The 16,476-nt window shown below is 45.0% G+C and overlaps 1 protein-coding gene across 1 annotated transcript in view; it reads left to right on the top strand.

Moving 5' to 3' along the window:
- Positions 1 to 4,003: 4,003 nt before the first annotated feature.
- Positions 4,004 to 16,476, top strand: part of ppip5k1b (diphosphoinositol pentakisphosphate kinase 1b) — a 33,836-nt gene continuing 21,363 nt past the window's right edge. Inside the window, 15 exon segments of the mRNA XM_048256172.1 lie at positions 4,004 to 4,208; positions 4,468 to 4,663; positions 4,899 to 4,989; positions 5,083 to 5,168; positions 5,982 to 6,136; positions 6,417 to 6,518; positions 7,213 to 7,374; positions 7,463 to 7,584; positions 8,078 to 8,179; positions 8,519 to 8,605; positions 8,967 to 9,042; positions 9,234 to 9,343; positions 12,837 to 12,922; positions 13,245 to 13,370; positions 16,254 to 16,375. Coding sequence (XP_048112129.1) covers positions 4,074 to 4,208; positions 4,468 to 4,663; positions 4,899 to 4,989; positions 5,083 to 5,168; positions 5,982 to 6,136; positions 6,417 to 6,518; positions 7,213 to 7,374; positions 7,463 to 7,584; positions 8,078 to 8,179; positions 8,519 to 8,605; positions 8,967 to 9,042; positions 9,234 to 9,343; positions 12,837 to 12,922; positions 13,245 to 13,370; positions 16,254 to 16,375 — 1,758 coding nt within the window. The 5' untranslated portion in view covers positions 4,004 to 4,073.

Raw genomic sequence — 16,476 nt, forward strand, 5'->3', positions numbered from 1 at the left:
GGTAAATGCATGCTGTCTTTGTATTTTCTGTGTCATGCCAGGTTAATAAATGTCTCTTCAATCTGTCTCGTTCGTTCGTTCTCACGCCAAGACCCCCCACCTGTTTCACTTCGGTCTGTCGTTCTCGTTAAGTCGTTCTTGGCTAGAAGCAGAGTGATTATGGCTCTGTAGCCTAGGCAAAATGGGGACTTGAAACCTTTTCATCAATATAATCTTTCTGCCAAGCCTTTAAACATGTTTGTTGGCATAGCCTACTGGGTCTTTGTTACTTTATGAATGAACACATTTTTAAAAAATAAATTGATCTAGCCATAGTCTACTCTGTTTACCTTCAATATGTCAAATAAATGTCAAGGTGAATGAACACATTACCTACTGCTGTTTTGTCTAAAAGTACACATAATCATGAAGTTCCAGGTATATATTTGCCTCTACAATTGCAGTGTTGTGTTGACCGTTTGCACAAACGAGGAGCTGAGAACCTGCATTCCATGATTCACCGCTGAACTACGTTGTACCGGAAATGCGACTGAAAGAACGAACGAACGATTCAGAACGAATCATCTTGGCGAACTGAACGACGCGAACTGTGTCATGAGAACGAACGATAAAATCCACCTCTATCAGATAGGCTACTACCCATCCAATACTGTAGGCGGCGGTCATAAACGTCTTTAGTCACCCATCGGTGTAGTAGTTTAGGCTATGGAGAAGAAGAAGACTGTCAAGTTCTCTCCGAAGGTAAGTTTCTAGAGCAGTTATCGTTGTCAAGAAGAGACCTACAGGGAAGTCAACTAGCAGCCTACTGCCTGCCCTCTCCCGCGAAGTGAGTTAAATCAATGCATAACCTTGGCTTGCTTGTTTCCCCGACTTCGAATTCATTGCAAGTTGTTGATGTTGCAAAACTTTATTTCAAAACTGTTGAAACATACAGCAAACAATTGTCTTAAGTGGGTTTACCAACTTAGCAAGTTGCCTCCGCAATAACGAGGGGCTGAACTTGGCTGACGGGTGAGATGCGGTAGCCTTCCAGAGACTGACAGCAGTAGGCTATCAACCACTTGGGTTTGTCTGTCATGGATAGCCTATTGACTAACACTGGAAGGAAAAATGGCCTTCTTTTCTGTGGTAAATTAGTCCACATTGTCTGTTTCTAATTGTGCAGCTAAACACGCTTGGTTTGTTTTAGCCTAGGGCTATAACTGCTAATCTCTTCATAAATGCTTGCTTTAGTGTAGTTGGTCTAATTGGTAGATTGTAAGGAAATGATATATTGTGATAGATTGGTCTCTTTCCGTTTAGAAAGTTCTATTTTTAGATTTGTAAGACATGACGGGCCCTTCAGTTTCAGTGCGTTACTTCCTTGTGACAAAAGGGCGATGTCAACAATGTTTCCTACTTCAGAGAGCGCAATGAATCTCCGTGCTAGCCTACTATCGTGTCAGATGTTGGGCGCTGTGTCCTGGCCTTTTTCCACGGGCTCAGTGTCGTGAGCTGTGTTTACCGAAGCATCATTTACTTTTAAGGCAGTGAGAGAATGCATGTGTACTCCAACAGTAGCTGCAACACTATATCAAGCAAGTGGGATGGATTGCTATGCAGCAAGCTTAGTATTTGTCCATACAGTTAGACTTGCTTGGCGTGTTAATGCATAGGTCGGAATATCTGATAATTAGCAAGTGGATCGATCGATTGTGAAATAATCATTGACAATTTGGTTAATCATTTATCTGACGGAGATTGTTTTAGTCTTCACTTACGTCACTGAATCGATTTTACAGTTAAGCAACCACAGCACCACAGGTAGGCCTTCCCTGTTATCTGAATGAGGACTAGGCTTGCCAGATATCGAGACGTTTAATGTAGCGCTTTTTATAGCGCAGTTTATGGTTACAATGTTGCAAAGAGTAGGTTACAAATCAATTGACAGCAATAATATGCCATGGAACCTTTACAGAACCTTCTTTAAAAGTTTGCCTAATGTAACTTCCTGATTTATTATCAGTTGTGTAGGTTATCATTTCTAATCAATAATTTATAAATAAAATAAAAATGAATACAATTACATTGACATGAGAAAAAAATGACTAATAGTATGTTTTGGATTGTTATAAACCCATAGGATTCTCTTTTCGCCATTGTGTAGAGATATAGCCTAGCCTCTTCAGTGTGCCTGGATCTATAACTAGACTCTAGAGTGCACAAGAGTGGATAGGGGACAGTAGGTGTGTGTCATGATGAAATACAGCAACTGCTTTTACTAACTGTCATGGTATATGATATGTTTATGTTGAAATGTGTAACATAGCCCACTCTGCATACAGGCTGAAGGTGGCTGTCACCCTAGTGTCTAATCATGTAGCTGGGTCTCTCTCAGTAGCCCACACAGCTGGCGGCTGTCCAAGGAAGGGGTAATATTATTGGTGTGGAGTCTTAGGTAGTTGTGCATGTGTTTTTATGAGTTTGTCTATCATGGTGGGTGTGCCTTGACCCGGGGTTGACAAAACATGGCTTCTTTTCTCTTCCTATCCACCTGTCAACACCAGCAGAGATGACTTATCTGCTGGGGAAATAAAGACCCTTGGTCAGAGGCCTGGCCCATTCAAAGAGCCAAGGGCTATTTCTGGTACCCGGCAGAGATCAGAGACGGGGTGGGGGGGGTGAGTTTATAGGATGGGAGAAGAGAGAGCGAGAGAGACAGAGAGAGACAGTGGACAAAATTATGTCTTTTGTTGTCTGGGTGGCTAAATTGCTGTGTCTGTGGGGAAAGCAGTGTTTTGATCAACTTCGTGTGTGTGTGTGTGTGTGTGTTTTTCAGTTGTAGTCTCTTCCTAAAAATGGCAGAAAGGGCTAGGTTCCTTTGGCTAGGTTACATTCAATGCTTTCTGCTGAAATGCAACTGTAATTCATGCCGGCCCTCAGATTCATTGGTCTCTATGACCTTCATGACCTTCATGACCTTGAGTACTGCCCTCAGCAGTCCGTCTGTGCGGGGGCTGAAACGTGAGTTAGGTGTCGGTTTCTTGGACGCCTTGTTTTCCCCTTTGCTCTGCTGTTTGTCGGGCAGTGGGTAAGGGGGGCGTGGAAGAGGAACTTGGGATCCAGTTTTGATCAGATTGCTCTTGAAACTTCAAACTTATTTAAGACTCTGGTGAGGTCAGAGATATGAAAGGCTTTGGCATGTCTGCTATTGTCAGTCTATATTTAAGGGATTGCAAACAAATCTGACCATAGATTCTATTTATAGTTATACTGTTAAATTATGAGAAGACATTCTCCTCAGATAAGCAGGCATGAGGTTACCATAAATGCTGTTTCCCCAAGAGATAGATCATGGAGACAAATCTGGCATGGGAAACTTTACTGGGTCATTAGTGGAAAACTGGAGTCAGTGGTGGGCAGAGCACTGACCATCTAGCCACCTCCCTTAAAATGGGCTCATTTCTCATCTGAGAAACCTGCTCAAGTACCTTAGTAGGAGTTAATAAAGTATTATTAACCTGCTCAAATACCTTAGTAGGAGCTAATAAAGTACTCAATGTACTATTTATTTTCCATTTTCTATATTTTGAAGGTGTGTGGACAAAAACAGCACTTGTTAAAATCCTTTTTTAGTAAGATAAAGCATGTTCAGTGGGCCAGTCAAACATAAGAATTACCTAGGCTAGGTAATTAGCCGAGGCTAGGTCCACCATTCACTCCTCTTTCCACCTGTTGAGGTTTCCAAGGTGATGTTACAGACATGTTAATGTTAAGCTTCATACTTTTAAGGTTTGTTGGCTAATATCCATATGTTTGACCTGTGTGTGTGCAGAAGAAGATGTTCCCCAGAGGCCATAATGAAGCTCATGATCGGCAGAGCTAAGGCAGGATGTCAGGCCTTCTGAGAACCAGGCCCACTTTGCACTGACCAAAGGCAGCCCAAACCTCAGCATCTGGGTTGGCCCCACCCACCCCCACCCCCCCCCTCCCTCCCTCATCCCAACCTCCAGCCCCCCCCAACCTCCCGCACCTCCTTCTCGGATGTCGTCTCTGTGGGGCCCTGCGTCCAGCTCCGTCTGTTGACGGCGGCCATGTCTCAGCCCGAGGGCGGAGCGGAGCTGCTGGTCCAGGGGGGGAGCGCCAGGTTCCTGATGGGCTCCGAGGATGTGGAGCACGGAGCGATGAGGAGCGATATGGGACTGGACGAGGACGAGGACGACGAGTTGGTAAGGGCACTGTAACAATCGGAGAGCTCACATAAACCTGACCCTGAGTCCTATTGCGTCAAATGTGTGTTGTATATTAGCCGATGGTAGTAGACGTTTGTGGTCAGACAGAAAGAGGAAGATGATCATTACATAGAGCCATTTTTTTTCTGAAGAGGAAACGGATCAGCGTAATGTTTAACCTGCAACCTGTAGTCAGATCTGTGGCTCTAGATCAAGCTTGTCTGCTGACGCTTCTGTTCCCCTTCCTGACCGTCAGCTGTCCGAGCGGCAGATCGTGGTGGGCATCTGTGCCATGATGAAGAAGTCCACGTCCAAGCCCATGACGCAGATCATGGAGCGGCTCTGTAAGTTTGAGTACATCACTGTGGCCATCTTCCCCGAGGAGGTCATCCTCAACGAGCCTGTGGAGAAGTGGCCTCTCTGTGACTGCCTCATCTCGTTTCACTCCAAAGGTGCAACACACACACACACACACACACACACACACACACACACACACACACACACACACAGTACAATATGTATATAGTCAAGTCACTTTTATTTATATAGCGCATAATATATGTATATATGTTTACTTTGTATGTTTATTATTTCTCTCTCTCTCTCTCTCTCTCTTTTTCTCTTTCTCTTTCTCTTTCTCTCTCTCTCTCTCTCTGTGTGTCTGTGTGTGTTTGTTTGCTTTAGGATTCCCACTGGACAAAGCTGTGAGTTATGCCAAATTAAGAAATCCTCTCCTTATCAATGATCTCAACATGCAGTACTTCATCCAAGACAGGTATGATCGGCATGTAGACCATGATAATGACTTACAGGACACACGTGATCTATGCGCTCAGAGGAATGACCTGTCCTGTTTTGGTTTGTGCAGGCGTGAAGTGTACCGGATCCTGCTTGAGGAGGGGATTGACCTGCCACGCTATGTGGTGTTAAACAGAGACCCTGACAGACCAGAAGGTAATCATCTACAAACTGAGTGACCTGTTCACTGGCCTGTATGTCCACATTACAACAGGAAACAGCATGTGGAGACGCTCAAGATCACAAAGCTCTGTAGAGTGAGACCATAATGCTCAGTGCAATCGAAAGGTCTTGTCATTCAGCTGTTAATCTTGCTGGGGAATTGGCAATAAAAATCACTGATCTGAATAAAAGCACTCAAAGCAACTGATACACAGTAACTATCCAGGCCAACATTAAGACACTCATCCGACATCCGACAGTTTTAAAGGGACACCAGGCAAGCCTGATGCTTTTTCTCTACGAAACTCCCCCTCGCTCGGTCTGAAGCTCTTTTCCTTTTCTTTGCATCTTCTGTCAAGGGTTTTTAAAACTTCTTCGCCCGGCTCTGCCATTATACACCGTTTGCAACAATCTCTAGCGTTTAGTTAGCCTGCCTCTGTGCTGTAAACTGATCCTGCTTTGGTCGGCGGGTAGGATACACCGAACTTGCAAGTGGGATATTCTTCCTACAGGCAGTAGGGGCGGACGAGAGAGCCTTCATTCGCCCCGTAACCGACTTACGAAGATGATTAATTAACACGAAAACGTTGCCTGGTGTCCCTTTAAGTATCGCTCTATGAATGAGTGACCACACCACATACCGTAATAATCGAATGAGTGACCACACCACATACTCAGAATGATATAAGCTGCCAACCAATCAGAATCCATCGGATTTTAGACATCACATTCATCAACATGCAGTTGTCTTAATAGTTGTCATTACTGGTAACTGACTGGCCACTGTCCACTCTGCTGCCCTGGCAGAATGTAACCTGCTGGAGGGCGAGGACCAGGTGGAGGTGAATGGAGAGGTGTTCCCGAAGCCTTTTGTGGAGAAGCCGGTCTCCGCCGAGGACCACAACGTTTACATCTACTACCCTACCTCAGCTGGGGGGGGCAGCCAGCGCCTCTTCAGAAAGGTGTCCAAGCTGCCACGACCACACAGTTAGGAATGATTAACTAATTATCACATATCAGCAGATTGAGGAAAAAAGACGTAATTCAAAATGTGTATTATTAGGATTAGTGTGGCGGTGGTAACGTAGTGGCACCCTGCAGCAGTCTGTTTTGAAGTGCACATCCTTGTTCATGGAGATTTGTATAAAATACCCTGGCTACCAAAATGACAGTCACTCAGTGTTATTTGAAAGCACCCATTAACACACCTTGGCGTGTTTGGATGTGTGTGTTGCTTTGCAGATCGGGAGTCGCAGTAGTGTGTATTCCCCTGAGACCGCTGTGAGGAAGACGGGCTCTTATATTTACGAGGAGTTCATGCCTACTGATGGCACAGACGTCAAGGTATAAGTGTATAAGTGTATAAGTATAAGAGTATAAGTGTATAAGTATAAGTATAAGTATATATACTCTTTTGATCCTGTGAGGGGAAATTTATCCCAATCCGTGAATTAGTGAAACACACTCAGCACACAGTGAACACACAGTGAGGTGAAGCACACACTAATCCCGGCGCAGTGAGCTGCCTGCAACAACAGCGGCGTTCGGGGAGCAGTGAGGGGTTAGGTGCCTTGCTCACCTACTGGTCAGGGTTCGAACCGGCAACCCTCCGGTTACAAGTCCCAAGCGCTAACCAGTGGTGGCTGCCTCTGTTTTTGTTTGGCTTTCTTTATGTTTGCTTGTTGATCCCAGATCCCTGCAGAAAACAAACACAACAGAAACCATCACAGAAATGGTAATGGGTGTCGACAACAAATAACTAGGATGTTTTGGACACACTGCCATGTGTACAGTATGTGTATTTGTATGTGTTTCCATCAGAAATGTCCACTCCTGATTTGATGTTATCCTCTCTGAAATACTAAACAACCAATACAATTCCCTTTCCTGATTTGGTTTCCATGGTTTCTATTGTTTATTAGCACAGATGCATGATTCATGGGATTTCATTTTTCATTTATTTTTCAATATTTGTGTAATTTTTTTCTTCAAGATGTGAGGGGTAGATATGAATCTCCTTACGTGTGTGTGTGTGTAGGTCTACACTGTGGGTCCAGATTATGCGCATGCGGAGGCTCGTAAGTCTCCAGCTCTGGATGGAAAGGTGGAAAGAGACAGTGAGGGGAAGGAGATCCGCTACCCTGTCATGCTCACCGCCATGGAGAAGCTGGTGGCTCGCAAAGTGTGCCTTGCCTTCAAAGTAAGCCCCGCCAGTGACCAGGCACTGGTCTTCAGATGGACTTGGTGTGGCTTCATGTGGTGTTGACCGAGGCAATGTGTCCCTACAGCAAACGGTGTGCGGTTTCGACCTCCTCAGAGCCAACGGCCACTCCTTTGTGTGCGATGTCAACGGGTTCAGCTTTGTAAAGAACTCCATGAAGTACTATGATGATTGTGCCAAAGTTCTTGGGTAAGCTATCTCAAATGAAGAAATGTTGGTCATGTGTTCCGTTCATGTGCATAATCCATACAGATTTTGAGGCTGGTCAGGTGACTCACTCTCCCGATTGCTGTAATTATTGAGATTGCCCATGGGTACTTACTCTAACAGCATACAGCTACATCAATTATGTAAAAATTGTACATTAGTTTAATTGCGTGACCTTACTTGTAAAAGATTAACTTAGTCCTTAGACTTTGCTGTAGAGAGCTCATGTATGTAATGTGTCATGTCAGTCTTTTTATTACATGAAGTAACTTCACATAAAGTGACTGTTGTAACATAATATCCGTTTACAGACGAAGAAAGAAAGGAAACCGATATTAATTTCTTCAGTGTTTTTAATACTACGCCTACATTTCATTGGGTGACCATTTTATAGACAAAAGGAAGCTGTAGCTGATTCTGTGCAAATGTAATTATTTATAAATAGGTTTATAGTAGTGCCTTTTTTTTCCTTTAGGAACATGATCATGCGGGAACTGGCCCCTCAGTTTCACATCCCCTGGTCAATCCCGATGGAGGCTGAGGACATTCCCATAGTGCCCACTACCTCAGGAACCATGTGAGTGCACCTTAAGGTCCTCCCAGTCAGGGACTTGAATTCAACAGTGTTTCGACCCCTTAGATCTTTCGATATGTTCAGTTTGTTTCCTGTAGTGTAATGAGGCTAAGATTCCCATGATCAATGAAGGCAGAATAGGCCTTGTGAAACAGCAGACCACCCACTGTAATTTATGACCTGCAGATAAAGCTGGTGCTCAGCAAAAGGCCAGATGTTCCACTGCAACAGAGTTAAGCTAATTCTGCATAATGTGACATGCCCAAGCCTGCAGCTGGCCTCCTAGCCTGCTTTGGAAACAACAGCTCAGACCCCCCCCCCCCGTCCCCCCCCCCCTCACAGGATGGAGCTGCGCTGTGTCATAGCTGTTATCCGTCATGGAGACCGCACACCCAAACAGAAGATGAAGATGGAAGTGCGGAATGCTCTGTGAGCTGCCTCCTCGTCCGCACCCTAACCCTCACCTGCACTCTCACACGTCCGCACCCTAACCCTCACCTGCACTCTCACACGTCATGAGTGGACATCTCACACGTCCGCACCCTAACCCTCACCTGCACTCTCACATCGTCATGAGTGGACATCTCACACGTCCGCACCCTAACCCTCACCTGCACTCTCACACGTCCGCACCCTAACCCTCACCTGCACTCTCACATGCGTCATGAGTGGACATCTCACACATCTGCACCCTAACCCTCACCTGCACTCTCACACGTCATGAGTGGACATCTCACATTCACACATTTGCATCAAAACAATTATTTTGCATTTCCGATACTGTTTGCAGGTTCTTTGACCTTTTTGAGAAGTATGGTGGATACAAGTCTGGAAAGCTGAAATTGAAAAAGCCAAAACAACTTCAGGTGTGGAGATATGATCTAATACTGTTTCACAAAAAGTTATCTGCTAAACACATTACATGTGTGCTTCATGCAAAGCTATCTGCTGAACACATTACATGTGTGCTTCATGCAAAGTCACGCATAACCTGTCATGAAAACATGATGTTGAATTAAAACATTGACCATATAACATGAGAGCGTTGTGTTGACAGGAAGTGCTGGATATTGCCCGTCAGCTGTTGGTCGAGCTTGGACAGCACAACGATTGTGAGATCGAGGAGAAGAAGTCCAAACTGGAGCAGCTGAAGACCGTTCTGGAGATGTGAGTGTGTGAGTGTGTGAGTGTGTGTGTGTGTGTGTGTGTGTGTGTGCGCGTGTGTGTGTGTGTGCGCGTGTGTGTGTGTGTGTGTGTGTGTGTGTGCGTGTGTGTGTGAGTCAGCCGTTAGCCTGCTGTTGACCCGAGTCTTCTCAGTCCTGCCCTGAGGAACCCACAGCAATACCTGGTTTTGGTCCCCTCACTCCTTTGATGGCCATTATTAAAGTCAGCATCTAGAACATCTACAACATCTAGAACATAACTCTTGATCAGCTGGTTGTATTTCTCAAACGTTAAGTCAGGGGAGATCAAAAGCAGGCAGTGTTCTGGGTCCCTAAAGAACGGGTCTGAGAAATCCCAGTTGAAACAGATTTAGTAGGCGGCTACAGTGTATTTAACAGTGTGAGTGGTTTAATAACAATCCTAATGTTCTCATAACATCAATCCTAATGATCTCATAACATCACATGCAGATGGTACTGCACTCCGTTCACTGGTCATGTCACTTGTAATGTTGAATCTTTCATCAGTGTTTCATCCAAAGCTGACCTGTCCATAACCGGGGCCCAAGCACACGATTTGTCTTGAAATATGTTTCCATTCATGACTAGCTCACCTTGAAGCTGCTGTGTTTAAAGAATACCACATCAGGGTTTGGTGTTAAAATAAAATAATTATTCATATCATGTTTGGTTATGAATATTTGGTCATAAAAAGTATCTGGACACCCACATTCTGTCTGTTGTATTACAAGTTTGACCACACATGAACGTACTAAATAGCATGAAGCGAGTGTGCAGATGTGTTTCTCTTCTGACCAAGGTCCTTGTGTAGGTAGGCTTTTAAAGACCGCTTATGTTGTTGGATATGGTATTGGCATTACTTGCACTGTGTAATGACTTAAATGTAGATAGATACAACATTGACATGGCTATACAACATTGAGCAGCAGTTTAAATTGACGTGGCTTAATTAAGAGACTGATAACTGTTGTATGCACTTTAACTGTGTTAAGTGGTTTGGGTTCTTACTGCCCTTCCTTTTCTCTCTCTCTCTCTTTTTCCTTCCTCCATCCCTCCATCCCTGTGTTTCTCTCCAAAGGGAATCCAGCGTGAATGACAATCAGTACGCACCCTTTCTACTACTGTGTGGACAGCATTTCCCCTAGCACTGTAACCTAGCACCACCCTCCCTAGCACTGTAACCTAGCACCACCCTCCCTAGCACTGTAGCACTGTAACCTAGCACCACCCTCCCTAGCACTGTAGCACTGTAACCTAGCACCACCCTCCCTAGCACTGTAGCACTGTAACCTAGCACCACCCTCCCTAGCACTGTAACCTAGCACCACCCTCCCTAGCACTGTAGCACTGTAACCTAGCACCACCCTCCCTAGCACTGTAGCACTGACCTGGCTCCCTAGCACTGTAGCACCCTCCCTAGCACTGGCACTGTAACCTAGCACCACCCTCCCACCCCTCCCCTAGCACTGACTGTAACCTAGCACCACCCTCCCTAGCACTGTAACCTAGCACCACCCTCCCTAGCACTGTAGCACTGTAGCACCCACCCTCCCTAGCACTGTAGCACTGTAACCTAGCACCACCCTCCCTAGCACTGTAGCACTGTAACCTAGCACCACCCTCCCTAGCACTGTAGCACCCACCCTCCCTAGCACTGTAGCACTGTAACACCCACCCTCCCTAGCACTGTAGCACTGTAACACTGTAACACCCACCCTCCCTAGCACTGTAGCACTGTAACACCCACCCTCCCTAGCACTGTAGCACTGTAACACCCACCCTCCCTAGCAATGTAGCACTGTAGCACCCACCCTCCCTAGCACCCTAGCACTGTAGCACTGTAACACCCACCCTCCCTAGCACCCTAGCACTGTAGCACTGTAACACCCACCCTCCCTAGCACTGTAGCACTGTAGCACTGTAGCACCCACCCTCCCTAGCACTGTAGCACTGTAGCACCCACCCTCCCTAGCACTGTAGCACTGTAGCACCCACCCTCCCTAGCACTGTAGCACTGTAGCATTGTAGCACCCACCCTCCCTAGCACTGTAGCATTGTAGCACCCACCCTCCCTAGCACTGTAGCACTGTAACACCCAGCGTCTTTAACTGCTAGACTCCCTGGGATGCACTGACATTTTAACCAAAGACCTTCCACTAGCTGTTCCCTTAGAGATGGTGTGCTGAAAGGGCCCCTGCCGAGGGGCTGGTTTAATGGGGCCTGGTGTGCACCACTACTCTGTGTGCGGTCATGTGCATGAGACCCTGAGAGTGTCCCTAATCTCTCACTCCGTCCTCTTACCCGTCTCACTCCTCCCCTTTGACAGACAAACCTACACATACATGCGCACACACACACACACATAGACACACACACACACACACACCTTATGTTACGAACTATAGAATCAGTGAGTGGGTATTAACCTGAATTCAGCTCATCCTCCATCAAGAATGAAGATGTGTTCACATAAGCAGGTTCAGGTAGGAGACATTAGGGAGACATTAGGGAGACATTAGGGAGACATTAGGGAGACATTAAGGAGACACTAAGGAGACTCTAAGGAGACACTAAGGAGACACTAAGGAGACACTAAGGAGACATTAAGAGACATTAGGGAGACAGTAGACTGCAGATCAGAAGAGTGCTCAACAAAGACCAGATCTTTGTTGATTTTTGGCAGACTTTATTGTGCTTGTACTTCTGTTGTTTGTGTAGTTAGTTTTGCTGTGAAGTATATCAAAAAGGTTACGTTAATTCAGGATGGGAGACTGTTAGTCTTTTTAAGAGCAAGTTTAAGAGTAAACCGTTGCCTGTTTCATACATGGTTGAGCTTCCATATTCACAAACCTCTTAAATGACATTGTGACATTGGGCCCTAGCTGCTCTGTGTTGCTGCTGCCTCTTATGAAGTGGAATGCATGGCATCTGCCAAACTGTCTCATCACTCCATCATGGCCGCCCCCTCACCCTCCAAACAATCGCTTGGGACACTGAGACAGTCCGGTTGTTTGCAGTGTACTTTCAGCCGCTCCCCTCGCAGTCAGGGGCGGAACTGTAAAGAGGCTGTTTGCCTTCCCCGAGTGGTTTCGTCTTACATGCTATTAAAGCCTGTCATATTCTGCTCTGGCATGGCGCATGTGAAACAGATTAACACCCGGGCGCTCCTGAGAAGGTCATCCACACACATGTTTACAGAAACATGGCCGTGCCAGCTAGTCGAGCACCCGTACACATGTTTACATAAACATGGCAGTGCCAGCTAGTCGAGCACCCGCACCACATAGCTGTGTGGGGCTGGACAGATTGACCAGGGCTGCAGTGCAGGGAGTTGTGTGCCCTTGGACGGACTGACCAGGGCTGCAGTCCAGGGAGTTGTGTGCCCTTGGTTGGGGACGACTGTAGAGTGTGTGTAAAAATGGCAGCAGGGTTGTTGTCTTGTTGTCCTCCTAACGTGCTGTGGTCCTCCCCCGCAGGTACGGACATTTCTCAGGGATCAACAGGAAGGTGCAGCTGACGTACCTGCCCAACGGTCAGCTCAAAGCCTCCAGTGAGGAAGAAGGTACGATTGCATTAAGCATCAGGTTTTCAATATCTGAGATACATTTCTGTAACCCCTTCAAGCCTTATAAAGCAATATGCGGCACACAAGTATGCACACATACATGCAGTAGCAGTCTTAAGCACTCCTGCATCATTGTTGCCAATTCACACCATAACCCAACGGTACATGTGAAGTGTAGTTTGTTAATTCACACCATAACCCAACGGTACATGTGAAGTGTAGTTTGTTAATTCACACCATAACCCAACGGTACATGTGAAGTGCAGTTTGTTAATTGAGTGTTTGGGTGACTCTCTTTTCTACACTTTTCCCCCGGCAGACTCTCAGAGGGAGGGCCCGTCCCTGCTGCTGGTGTTGAAGTGGGGAGGTGAACTGACCCCTGCAGGCAGGGTGCAGGCTGAGGAGCTGGGCAGGGCCTTCCGTTGCATGTACCCTGGAGGACAAGGTACTGTGCCCGGCATCCAGCGGTTAGCCCAGCCTATCCGTGCACTCCACTGATAAAGCACAGAGAGAGCTCGCAAGGCTCCTGACACACAGAGCCTTCAGTCCCAGGTTTTAGAGATGCTGATTCAGTCCCAGGTTTTAGAGATGCTGATTCAGTCCCAGGTTTTAGAGATGCTGATTCAGTCCCAGGCTCTAGAGATGCTGATTTAGTCCCAGGCTTTAGAGATATTGCTTCTCTGTATCACACACTCTGCTCTCATTGGGCACGTGGCCAGTTTGGTGGACATTATCTACACACTTTACCAGTGACTAGACAGTATTCTATATCTTGCACGTGGCCAGTTTGGTGGACATTGGTCACTGGTAAAGTGTGTAGATAGATAGTATTCTGTATCATGCCAAGGCCAGTGTTATTGGTTTCATTAGATAAAGAGCATGTTATAGTATAGTAGATAAAAATGTTTTTTCAGGTTGTAGTATAGTAGATAAAGTGAACTTTATAGCAGATTTAAGAGGCAGGGTTCCTAACTTCCTACATACAGTAGGGATTAAGTACATGTGTTTAAATCACTTCATGGACAATGCAGTTTACATATAAATTGGCATATTGCCGGGGCATTGATTTCTAGTACCCAGACACAGGGTATGACGCATAGTCTTTGGTCCAAAGGCTGCTTATTATTTGACTACGCTGCACACTCTTGACGTGCTGATTCCTGTCTTGTGGCGGTTGTGAGGTTGATGAAGTGGGGTAGGCCTGTCCTCTCACTAATCTCTGGAATTCCACACATTCCATTTGTTCCTCCTCACAGATTTATATCCATTCATCGTGTTCATACCCGTGGGATGATCACGTCTGTTTTATTTTCATTTTTTACAGTAAATACAGTCGATCAATGAGCAACCACACGTTTTGTATTGTAATGTTTCAGTTCAGATGAAGCTGTTTTTGTATTATAGGCCTTATATATTTTTTGTCTCTAAAATATTTAGTCTTTACATTTAGTCTATGATATTTGCCATTATCATCTGAATCTTTATTATTGACCTGTTTTACTAATGTAAATTTGAAAAACATTTTGTTTCTGTAGTACATTTCCCCCTCCCTCTCTTTTGCATATCATTTGAAAATATATAAATTATCACCACACAAAGTGTGCTTTTGCTCACGTGATGCACTCGTATTATGGGATATATTATGTTATGCACTCTTATTATGGGATATATTATATGATGCACTCGTATTATGGGATATATTATATTATGGGATATATTATATGATGCACTCGTATTATGGGATATATTATTATGGGATATATTATGTGATGCACTCTTATTATGGGATATATTATATGATGCACTCTTATTATGGGATATATTATATTATGGGATATATTATTATGGGATTTATTATATGATGCACTCTTATTATGGGATATATTATTATGGGATATATTATATGATGCACACTTATTATGGGGTATATTATTATGGGATATATTATATGATGCACTCTTATTATGGGATATATATTATATGTGACAGGCTGCCTTGTACTTGTCATCTTATCACCTTACTTTTGATAAAATGATATGAATGTACCGGCACATAATATGGCAATAGATCTTGCAAGTCCTAAACTAAAAAAATGCATTTTGTTGAGTTCAGTCACTTTGAGAACCAAGCAACCAGTTTGCTTGTAGAATGCATGTCCCTGGCCGAGCCCAGCCTGGCTGTGGAGTCCAGCCCTCTCAGCTGTCCCCTACTGCACCACACCTGAAGTCTATTTAACATGTCCCCTACTGCACCACACCTGAAGTCTATTTAACATGTCCCCTACTGCACCACACCTGAAGTCTATTTAACAGTGGCTCTCAAATCACCTCTTTGTCTGGTCACACTGGACATGCGCTTGTTCACTCTCCTTTTCTCCTCTCACCTTCTGAACTGTAAACTAGATGGTAACCGCAAGGCCCTTGGCTGCGAGTCCCCTATTGACTGTGGTAAGAAGGGCTTTGGACGTTGAGCTTATCATTAACATCCGGGTTGTGGCTTTCCACTCCATGGCTTCCTGCTAAACCTCAGCACTGGACTCTAACTGCCACCATCTGTGTCCTCTGATCTATGATGCAGTGGGTTGTTTGTGTCTGCTTAGGAGTGGATTGCAAGGAGGGTTTTGGATAGAGAAGTGTGTCAAATGGAAAGAGATGACTGGCTAGCATTAGTGAGACTGCTCCAATGACTATAAAAAAAACTTTTTACAGTCACTGAACAGTTGTGTGTCTAGATTAACCCATGCCTGATTATTTTCAATGTAGTAGAATACTTATTCATGATATGGTCCCATATATATGATATATTCCATATATATCATATATATCCATACATTTTGTTACTGGGTGTTTGTTTAGTCCTAGATGTTGGTATTTTATGCTCTTTGTTATGCTGCAAATGGTCTGCAAATACTAATATGACCTGACACTAATTTGTTGTTCAGTGAAAAATTGCTAGAAATTGATGTCATATTATGTCCAGAAGTTTTTATTTTTATTTTTCTTGAATATTGATCACCTTTGTGAGATACTGCAAATGCAAGAGTCACCTTTAATTCAATCTTTTTCAAAATAATTTTAATTTTATTTACGTTTCCTTTTAGACTTGCAGCGTACTGTTTCCATTATGGCAAGCAATGAGAGTTCTAGAGGACATGGTCTCACACAGAGAGCTGTGCTCCCCTTTACGTGACGTCTGTGTAGACTGTATGAACTGAGACAGGTGCTGTGTGTCTGAGGAATGCCTGTACTCTCTGTTGCTAGGTGATTGAGGAATGCCTGCACTCTCTGTTGCTAGGTGATTGAGGAATGCCTGTACTTTCTGTTGCTAGGTGATTACGCTGGCTTCCCTGGTTGCGGCCTGCTGAGACTCCACAGCACATACCGCCATGACCTCAAGATCTACGCCTCAGACGAGGGCCGTGTGCAGATGACCGCCGCTGCGTTTGCCAAGGTAACCCTATCTGACCTGATGGGCTGGGCTGATGACAGTGCTGATGATGATATCTGCGTGACATTATTCACAGGGGACCTCTGGTGGACGCCACTTAACAT

Source organism: Alosa alosa, chromosome 11 (assembly GCF_017589495.1).
Source record: "Alosa alosa isolate M-15738 ecotype Scorff River chromosome 11, AALO_Geno_1.1, whole genome shotgun sequence".
In the NCBI taxonomy this organism is placed as follows: Eukaryota; Metazoa; Chordata; class Actinopteri; order Clupeiformes; family Clupeidae; genus Alosa; species Alosa alosa.